Consider the following 10,386-nt stretch of genomic DNA (forward strand, 5'->3'; position numbering starts at 1 on the left):
TGCATTTGATCGTGCCCCTCGCGAGGGGGATGTTTGACTGCGTCTCCCTACTGATGATGATGATGCTTAGTGGCTTCCCCTTTGTAACGGGGTGGCGTTGCACAGCGGCCTTAGTCGCAACGCCACTGTACAATACAATCACTAGCCAGTAGTCTCGTCATCATCTGTCAGATATTGTGCGAACCCTTTGCGGCTTATGGCGTGCGATTTGAAACGACATTTTTATTTCCGTGACCAGCGCCTTCGAAATAGCTGCGTTGTGCAGTGTTTGTGCACCATGGTTGCACCGGGACCCCTTCTGAGCTTGCGAAAGGGTCTCGGCGCCCCACGATAAGATACGTAGATCCATGCTACACTGCCAAACAATTTTCTGCAACAGCTCAAGTCGCCGATGCACCTTTTTCTGGGTTGTTGTTACCGATGAGTATTTAGGAATTGCTTTGGTTGAGTTCTTTGTTTGCTGTGTTGTTTATTTTGCTTAGGGGTCGTAGTTGTGCATAATAAATGCGTGCTGTGGTAAACGTTGAAACGATTCTCTCGTGTCCATTCTTCTGAGCTGGTGAGACGTGCCACAAAACGTGACACCGGCGAAGGTGAGTCGGGCCCTGTTGGACGTTCCGAATTTTCGAATATCAAGGATAGTGCCCTGCCTCTATTGGATACTACCTGTTGGGTTCGAAAACATCCGCAACCACTTCAAGAATGTGCGGTTTCATCATTGCCTCTGCATTGCACCCTGCTCGACCAAGCGGCGGCGACCACGAGGCGGACATCAGAGCCGAACCACGCTGAACCTGGCATCACATGAAGTGTTTTCGCTCTGCGAGGAATTCGTGCGAGCGGCCGTGGACATACGATATCCCAACAGATCGCGCGGGGCTACGTGGCCGACAATGCCAGCGCACACACGTGTGTGTTATGATGCCTTTGCAGGTGGTGTTATGGTGGCGTGATGTTGGCACCGCAATGGAAAAGCGCGCCACATTTCGGAGGATCCATTGCAGTGGAGGTGACCCTGTGAATTACGAAGAATGAGGCAAGGACCGTGCAAGACCGCAAGCGACGAATGATCGCCTTGAGAGAGGCGGTTGTGCATCGGATAATTGGCCGGAAGGAACACGGGCCGGACATTTCGTCTGCAGCCAATGGAAAGTTCACGAAAGGGAAAGTGCTGTTCTTGGATTGGACTGCAGGGAATCCTTTGTGTTTAGAAAGCCTATATAACCTCTTGTAAATACACTCTAAATAGAGCAGGAGACGCATTAAACACTCTCTTCTCTCAGATGTCGTGGTTGTCTGATCCTCAAGGTGCCAGCAGATAACGAGTTCGTCTTCATTCCCCATGTCAGCGGCATCCATCTGCCGCTCAACCAGCAAGGCGAACGTAAAGAAGAAAAGGGAAGAACTTGACTGGCGCAGTACCACAGGATCTGCATGGCGGAGCTGAGGACGGCAGCGGACAACGACATCGGCCGAGACTGATGACAACCATCTCCACCTGAATACCGCAGCAACGGGCCAACGAAGCAAGGCTAGTCACCGATTTCCGAGGAGTACGAGTGCCCCGCAGGGCCACTTCAGGCGGGTTCCTCTTGATATCCTGTCGGGCGCAGAGCAATGACAAAGCATTACAACTTGCGAGACAGAGAAAAAGACAACTCGGAAATGGACGGGGACGGGGCAGGAAACTTGCAGGCGTTGGAGGTCACCGACAGCGGCGCGGAGGGTCAGAGTAGTGGCACGTCAGATACGGCGTCGGGACAGCAGCTTGAGCTGCTTCAGCTGCAATTGAAAATTGCTGAGGCGGAAAAAGAGAAGCAGCGCTTGATGTTAGAAAGCCAGCGGCTGAGAGCCCGTAATGGGGCTGAGTCCAACGAGGACGGTGACAGCGTAGTGCTTGGTGGAAGGCCAGAGGAAGACAGAAGGCTGAAATTTGCCAGCCTGCTAAAAGGCGTACTGGCGCCTATGCCGAACCAAGAGGCACTAGTGCCAATGTGGTTTGAGGACGTCGAGGCAACACTCGATTGTTATGACGTTCCGCGCGAGTGGTGGGCTTGGCTTGTTTTGCCACAGCTGAGCGAAAGGGCACGTGGACTGCTGTGCAGGCTAACAGCTAAGGAAAGAAAACATTTCTCTAAGCTTAAGTCTAGCATCCTGGACGGTCTCAGGCTTTCGGCAGCGGAGTACAAAAGGTTGTTTTCCGAGTCTAAAAGAAGAGAAAAGGAGTCCTGGGATCAGTTCGCTGTGCGCCTGGAAAACTATTTTGACTATTATGTCGAGAGTTCAAAGGCAAGCACATTCAAAGAACTCAAGCAGCTAGTTGTCGCGGATCGCTTAAAACAATGTTTGAGCCCTGAGGCGAGGGCGCATGTTGTTTGTAATGAAGAGGATGCGTTTTTGTCGCCCAGTGCCGTGGCAAAGCTGGCGGAGAGATTTGAGGAGAGCGAAAGGTCCAGGTCTGCGCAAAGGAAGGCAAGTGTCGAGGAAGGGCAAAAGAAACCTAAAACGCTTGCAGACGGCCCCACGGACGCGAGATGGAAGAAACGTTGTTTTGAATGCAAGAGCACTGATCACTTTGCCAGGGATTGTCCCAAAAGGGGCTTTGTTGCAAAGCAGGGCACTAAGTCAGCAGCGCGTCCAGAAAACAGACCGGTGGTCGCGAGAGTGATGGGGCCTGCATTCGAGTCTACCGTGGGAACGACAGACAGGGTTGGGCAAGATACGCAGCCGAAGCAGCACGGGTTGGCAACGGTTACGCTTAAGAGCTCGGGGCAACCATTTGACGCGGTAGTAGACTCAGGAGCTGAAGTGAGCGTTATCAGAAAGTCTGTTTTACCTAAATACGACTCTACAGGTTCGCAGATAAAGCTGACAGGAGCGTTCGGGCAACAAGTAATAGCGGAGTTGGCCTACGTCCCGCTGACAGCGTCCGAAGGAAGTCCGTACGTAGGATCCGAAGCGGGTCAGGCGGCCGTGCTTTGTGCACTCACGGACAAGCTACTCGAGGGGACAGATGCACTCATCACGCCCAACGATTACGCACAACTTCTCGAGGAAAGAGCGTTTCCAAACGGGGCGCCAGATGAGCGGCCAACAGCCAAAGAAACCGGAACCGCAGCTGAGGAGGCAGGCGAGACATGCGAGGAGCAACCGGCGACTACATGTGTTCTAATAACCGAGGGCAGCAGCGAGGCCCCTGAGCCGGTTAAAAGCAAACGAGAGGAGTTCCGCGAGGCTCAAGTGGCAGACCCGGCATTGCGGGATGCTTGGGCGCAGGCAAAGGCCGGAACGCAGGGCACGCTCGTTCAGGACGAGTTATTGTATCACCAGGAGTCCGTCGCGGGTCGCGCGTGCAAACAGCTGGTGCTACCGTCGCACAGGCACACAGAAGTGCTAAAAATGGCTCACGATTCCCCATGGGCGGGACATTTAGGCGAGCGCAAAACGCTTCAGCGGGTTAAAAGCTCATTCTACTGGCCGCGGGTGTCTCAGGACGTAAAGGAGTACTGTAGATCGTGTCACGAATGCCAGGTGAAATCTCCGGCGAGGCAGAAGGATAGGGTTCCGATAACGCCCTTGGCCAGGCCCAGTGCGCCGTTTCAGACGGTAAATATGGACTGCATCGGCCCCCTGGACCCTCCTTCTGCTAGGGGTCATCGCTATGCTCTTTGCGTGGTAGATTTGCACACCAGATGGCCGGAAGTAGTGTGCCTTCGATCACTAACGGCAAAGGCTACCTGTGACGCGTTACTGCAGATATTTTCTCGGCATGGAGTACCGGAGACAATTTGCTCGGATCAGGGCACCAACTTTACGTCGAGGCTAACGCAGGAGATGTTGCAGAGGTTGGGAGCCACACCCAGGTTTTCCACACCCGATCATCCTCAAAGCAACGGGCTGGTGGAACGCTGGAACGCCACGTTCAAAAGGATGCTTTTCCACATAGTCAGCGAACATGGGCGCGAGTGGGATAGGATGATTCCTTTCTTGCTATGGGCCTATCGTGAGGTTCCGCACGCCACTACAGGGCGGTCACCGTTCGAGCTAATGTATGAACGGGTGCCGCATGGACCTCTCTCCATTCTCGAAAAGGCTTGGTCCGGAGACTGGGTTGTACCCGAATCACTGGGTATACCAGCAGCAGAATACCTTTCTAGGCTTCGAAATAGCTTGAAAGAAGCTAGCGAGCAAGCCGCTCGACAGAGCGAGGCCACTCAGAGGGAGTACGTGGGACGCTATAACTTGAGGGCCACGGACAAACAGTTTGTTGCAGGGGACCAAGTACTATGGCTCGAGAAGGACGGAGAAGGCAAGCTAATGGCAAAGTGGAAGGGACCGGTCACTGTTATCGAGAAACTGCGACCGTACAGCTACATGATCCAGCTCGAGGATGGATCGCGCAGAGCTGTTCACGCTAACAAGCTTCGTTCCTACCACACCCGAGTTAGCGCAGTAGGAGTAATATTTGAGGGCGACCAAGAATTTGGAGACGTTCCAGTCATACCGTCTAGGACACAGGTGCAGGCAACGCTACATCCAGATGACATCGCGCATTTGGAGTGTGTTCAGCAAAAGCAGCTGCGAGACGTAATCACGAGGCATTCGAGCGTGTTTGCAAACAAACCAGGAACCTGCAGAGTGGGTGTCCACCGAATCAAAATCAAAGCAGGGGAGCAACCGCGACGCGCATATCCTTACAGGGTACCGATGGCGTTAGTGCATGAAGTGGAAAGGCAGGTGGATGAACTCCGGGATTGGGGGTTAATATACCCTGTCGAAAGTCCGCACGCGTATCCACTAGTCTGTGTATCAAAGAAGGACGGCGGCATTCGCATCTGCTGCGATTACAGGAAGCTCAACGAAATAACAGAGGCAGACGCATTTCCCATGAGCGTGCCGACAGATCTCTTATACCAGGTAGCAAACGCAAAGTACATAACGCTGCTAGACATGTTCAGGGGCTACTGGCAAATACCCCTAGATGAGGACGCGCAGTTGTGCACTGCATTTACCGCTCCGTCGGGCCAGTACGCATGGAAAGTGACGCCCTTCGGCCTGAAGAATGCTGCCAGCACATATCAGAGAGTCATCCATGGTATACTAGCACAGCATAGGCAGTACGCTTGCGCATACATTGATGATGTAGCAATCTACTCAGAGAGCTGGGAGGAGCACCTCGAACACTTGGACAAAGTGCTTTCATCGCTGGACAAGGCAGGGCTGACGCTTAACGTAAGCAAATGCCGCTTTGCACAACAAGAAGTCAAATTCTTGGGTCATATTGTGGGTTCAGGCCGGCACGGGACTGATCCAGAGAAGGTCCGAGCGATTAAGGAGATTCCAGCTCCCGAAACGAAGCGGCAACTTCGTAGTTTCCTAGGTTTGGCAAATTACTATAGAGACTACGTGCCTGAGTACTCCAAAGTCGTTTTGCCCTAACCAACTTGACTGGCCGACGTATTCCGCAGAAATTACCTTGGGATACACAGGCGCAGGAAGCTTTTGACCAGGTCAAAGACTGCCTAGTGCAGGCGTCCGCGCTGCAAGCCCCAGATCCGGGGAAAGAATTTATCCTCGCCACGGACGCATCCGATTACGCAATTGGTGCGTGCCTAGCACAGCAGGATAACGAAGGCAAAGAGTGCCCTATCGCTTTTTTAAGCAAAAAGCTTAGCCCGGCCCAGACTCGGTGGGCCACAATCGAGAAGGAAGCTTATGCGATCATTTGGGCTCTGTCGAAGTTAGAGGCATGGCTTTTTGGGGCCAGAGTCAGGGTGATCACTGATCACAACCCGCTCAAATTCCTAACCTTGACCACACCGCAGAGCGCAAGGCTGACACGCTGAGCGTTGGCGCTACAGAAGTATAACCTGGTAGTCGAGCACAAAAAGGGGCTACTAAACGCTAATGCCGACGCCATGTCGCGGTTGGTGACTTCCAACGAAGACGCATAAACGGAAAGCAAGGCAAAGGACGCATGTATGCTTTGTCATTGCATGCGCGAGGCAGGGTCAATGGGGTGCAAGCCGTGAACAGTGCCTCACGTGACAAGCCGAAGGCCATTTGTGAACCCGTGGTTGTATGTGGTGTGTGTGTGTTGCATGCCTAAAATGCAGTGCAACACAGTTGGAGGGGAGGTGTTGGGTTCGAAAACATCCGCAACCACTTCAAGAATGTGCGGTTTCATCATTGCCTCTGCATTGCACCCTGCTCGACCAAGCGGCGGCGACCACGAGGCGGACATCAGAGCCGAACCACGCTGAACCTGGCATCACATGAAGTGTTTTCGCTCTGCGAGGAATTCGTGCGAGCGGCCGTGGACATACGATATCCCAACAGATCGCGCGGGGCTACGTGGCCGACAATGCCAGCGCACGCACGTGTGTGTTATGATGCCTTTGCAGGTGGTGTTATGGTGGCGTGATGTTGGCACCGCAATGGAAAAGCGCGCCACATTTCGGAGGATCCATTGCAGTGGAGGTGACCCTGTGAATTACGAAGAATGAGGCAAGGACCGTGCAAGACCGCAAGCGACGAATGATCGCCTTGAAAGAGGCGGTTGTGCATCGGATAATTGGCCGGAAGGAACACGGGCCGGACATTTCGTCTGCAGCCAAAGGAAAGTTCACGAAAGGGAAAGTGCTGTTCTTGGATTGGACTGCAGGGAATCCTTTGTGTTTAGAAAGCCTATATAACCTCTTGTAAATACACTCTAAATAGAGCAGGAGACGCATTAAACACTCTCTTCTCTCAGATGTCGTGGTTGTCTGATCCTCAAGGTGCCAGCAGATAACGAGTTCGTCTTCATTCCCCATGTCAGCGGCATCCATCTGCCGCTCAACCAGCAAGGCGAACGTAAAGAAGAAAAGGGAAGAACTTGACTCTACCCTTCAATGTTTCTTAAGTCTCATGATTAGCTATGGCGACGACGCCATAGCTAACCTCTTCGTCGCCTTGTTTGAGGTGGCCACGGAGGGGCACATCTCCTTTCGCAGAGCTGATCACGAAGTCCCCAAGAATGCGGTCGGCCACGTAGGCGTTCTGGGTGCTTGCAAGAATAAGGCAAACTCACCAGGTTGGAAAATGGCTCAGAGTTCCAGGGCGCTTCATTGCTTTAAGACAACCACAAAGTCGTCCGGGTGAAATTTCGGAAGAGGCTTGGGTTTCCTTGCTGGTTTGGCTGGCTCCTTTTCACTTCGCGAAGCAGGAACTTGCAGCTTTGATTGCTGCTTGCCGGGAGCATCTTGGGCAGTGGCCGCCGCAATTTTGTCTTTCCGTCGTTGAGAGCGTCTGTCCACCAGCGTGAACAAATTTTCGTTGGGGAGGGGCTCCGCTGCCGCCGAAACTTCTTCCCCAGCGTGCGAGATGGTCAACCATGCCATTTCCTCGGGGCCGTAGCCGCCTTGAGAGGGACAGACAGCCGTATTGACAAGAGCGGTGCTTTCCTCTTGGCCAGGCGTCGGCCTAGCCGTGAGGTTAAGCGTTGGCGCCATATGGCGGGGCGGAACCGTTGCACGAATTTGATGTCAAATTGGCCCACCTTGACAAAAAGGAGATGTCTTCTAGGTCCGGGTAACTTGCTGGGTCCGGAGGAAGCAGTATTGAAGGGCTCCAGTCGAATGGTCCTTGGATCCTGTGAAAAATTGACGGAGCCGATGTGCCAAGCGTCGCCCGCTGCGCGCGCTCTCAGCGCCCCAGCCCCCCCCCCCCACTCGCTGCCCTCACGTGTTCGCCAAACGTCGTGCCGTCGAGGGCCCCGTGCGCGCACAACATACTCTACCCTCCACTCACCCACCCAACACTCTCAGAGACAACTGGCTCGCCCCTCCACGTCGAACCTTCCTCCCGTTCCAGTTTCGCTATTGACGCGACAGGAAGTTGTGACAAAAATAGTTTTCATTGCCGTAAAAGGAGCTGGCTCGTTTAAGACACTCCAGGAATGGGCGGCGTGGTATGTGGACGCTTTGTCAAGATCTGATGGGCCAATCCTAAGCTTTCTCGACCACAAAGACTTAAAAGAATCGGTTTTACCTTTAAATGTGAAGAAAAGATTTCGAGGCAGAAGGAAAGGAAGGTGTTTTCTCTATCTTTTCTGCATGACTTGTTTCAGCTTCGCTCGGGAGGTAAGCTTGTACATTGAATTTTTTGCAGCCAGTGTGTTTCCGGCGTGGACCACAAAATTTTGACAAAGACTGTACTTCTACAAGGTGGAGCATTCGTCGCCGTGTTGCCACACGGAAATCAATACACACTTCCCTGGCAGCACCGAAGTCATGCTTCAGTTTTATCCCAGTATATTTGCGTGAAATCCAATAACAACCGTTATGTCCAAAAAAAGATTAAAGACCGGCAAGGCGGCTCGCTGTCATGGCACAGTGTTTGGTGCCTGGAATACGGCGAGGGCATATGCCCAATTTTGCCACCAGTGTGTGAGTGGCGAGCTCTCTAGACACTGCTCTAGACAAGCTATAAAACCCTCTAGGCACTTTACCGCAAAAACATTTAGGGTAATGCGCTCTGCGTGCCCAGAAGATCTCGGAAACACAAGCGGCTTCAAAAGAATAGAAATGTGCGTTAATCAAGTTGAGCCTACGGGTACACGTGGTGGACGAAATGATACACTCAAGTTAAAACCAACGTGACTCGTTAACAATCTATCGGGACACTGATTAGGAGCAACTATCCTGAAGATCTGCTAGGGCAATGCGCCAACAGCCACTACGAAACGAAACCAGAAGAGGAGGAGAAGAAAATGTAAAAATCTCTATGGAAGCGTCCATATTGTAGGGCCCCTTGAGACCTCCCGGCTTCTTGCGCTCTCTTTCCCTGGCATAGGTGGACTTCAAGGTACGAGCTGGACAGTTCAGTCTCTTAGTGCTCAGGGTAGCCCAGGGGGAAAGGGGGTAGGCGGGGTTTTTATCATAAACCCACACAATATGGTAGAGGGTGCCCGGAGCGACGCACAAGCGACATTGAGGTAGTTAGCTAATGAAGACAGAACCTTGAGTTTCGGGGTCTAACATGGCGAACCTACCACTTGGCTATAAAGACCGCCGTACTGGTCAACTGAAGAGTACGTTTCACCGCCTAAAGATGTTTAATTCACACAAAAATATCGGCAGGGGACCTTTTAGCTGAGCGAAACGCGGCAGCTGCGGCCCAGATGAACCCTATTGCGTGGTCTTCCTCGCAAAACTGGGAACCTGGAGCATGGCTTAATGATGAGGAGTTAGAAAGCATAGTGTCTGAGTTTTCTGTTACGTTTCATGGTATAACAGGGAAAATTCCACAAAGATCATGCACCCCTCCGTCTAACGACGACGGTAGTTGAACGCGAAGCTTTCTTTTGTTGGATTCTTTGGTTAGCCAATTCCATGCTGCGAGTACTTGCTACTCTTATGGTACGCACTACTTTTATACGATACGAGCAGTAACTCTCGGGTGTGGAATCCGTCGGCCAAACGTTTGTGTTTGGGGTGTACGACGCGCATCGGTAGCTGCGGCTTGGCGTTCAGTGATCATTTTTTTAGTGGGTGCCGGTTCGAGGTGTGAAAGCCCAAAATGTGACGTTAGGACTAACGGCCTAAGCCTCACAATGGGAAGTTAGTCCTAACGTCTTGTGGCTCACAGCATTCCGGTACGTAGAGCAACGGCATTGTTCTCGTGACGGAATCTTTGTTTGTAGACTGAGTTTTCTAAACCGCTTCGACCATGTCGAAATGGAGCAATGGGACAGATGCCGGCTTTATAACACGAGGTACGATGATGATGATGATGATGATGATAATGATAATGACGATGCCCTCACAGCTTTCGGCACGACACGAAGGACCCAGGGAAGCGTTTTTTATCTCGCTTCACCAACGACCATTCATCCCCATCGTCAGAGAGAGGTGGCTTTCTTGTTGGCCATATTTCGCGTACAACGGCATCAGTGTCGAAACTAAAGCTTCGCTTTAGAAGATAGGGTCTGTCAGCTTCGGCTGAGGGAGCGCTGAGGACCGATAACTTCCAAGGTTTATTCGAAGAGGACCAACGTGGTAACGCCGTTTCTTTGAGCAGAAAAAAAAGAAATCTGGCATAAAAATGTGGCCACATCCAACACGTGAAGCAAGAAGGCAGCGGCTTTACTTTCTCTGCGGCGGAGATTATCTGGGTCATCGCATATTATGCGCGCTGAACTAATCAGATTAGGGAGTGGAATACTGTTTATTCAAGCGAGTAGTGAAATATACACATCCATTGTGATACCTCGATTATTTTTAGCAGTCCGAACGCGGCTAAAGTACCCCAGTGTTGAAATAGCCTGTGTATAACAATCGGGAAAAATCTAAATACGGGGGATACAATATTTCCCACATCGGTTCATCTCTGGACAAAGCGAAG

The 10,386-nt window shown here is 52.1% G+C and overlaps 1 protein-coding gene across 1 annotated transcript; it reads left to right on the forward strand.

The window, feature by feature from the left end:
* The first annotated feature begins 1,617 nt into the window (after positions 1 to 1,617).
* On the forward strand, positions 1,618 to 8,907 carry LOC144165709 (uncharacterized). The gene is made up of 3 exons (XM_077695505.1): positions 1,618 to 3,503; positions 4,221 to 4,443; positions 8,836 to 8,907. Exons 1-3 carry the CDS (start codon positions 1,618 to 1,620, stop codon positions 8,905 to 8,907), a joined length of 2,181 nt encoding a protein of 726 aa, XP_077551631.1.
* Positions 8,908 to 10,386: the final 1,479 nt, after the last annotated feature.

Source organism: Haemaphysalis longicornis, unplaced genomic scaffold (genome assembly GCF_048455015.1).
Source record: "Haemaphysalis longicornis isolate Haplotype H1 unplaced genomic scaffold, Haemaphysalis longicornis Haplotype H1 scaffold_148, whole genome shotgun sequence".
NCBI classification, from domain to species: Eukaryota; Metazoa; Arthropoda; class Arachnida; order Ixodida; family Ixodidae; genus Haemaphysalis; species Haemaphysalis longicornis.

Coding starts and splice junctions, on each gene's coding strand:
- LOC144165709 (XM_077695505.1), top strand. CDS start 1,618: ATGACAAAGCATTACAACTTGCGAGACAGAGAAAAAGACAACTCGGAA. Junction 3,504..4,220: donor GTGTCTCAGGACGTAAAGGA/GTACTGTAGATC, acceptor GGCCACTCAGAG/GGAGTACGTGGGACGCTATA. Junction 4,444..8,835: donor TTCGTTCCTACCACACCCGA/GTTAGCGCAGTA, acceptor TCCCTGGCATAG/GTGGACTTCAAGGTACGAGC.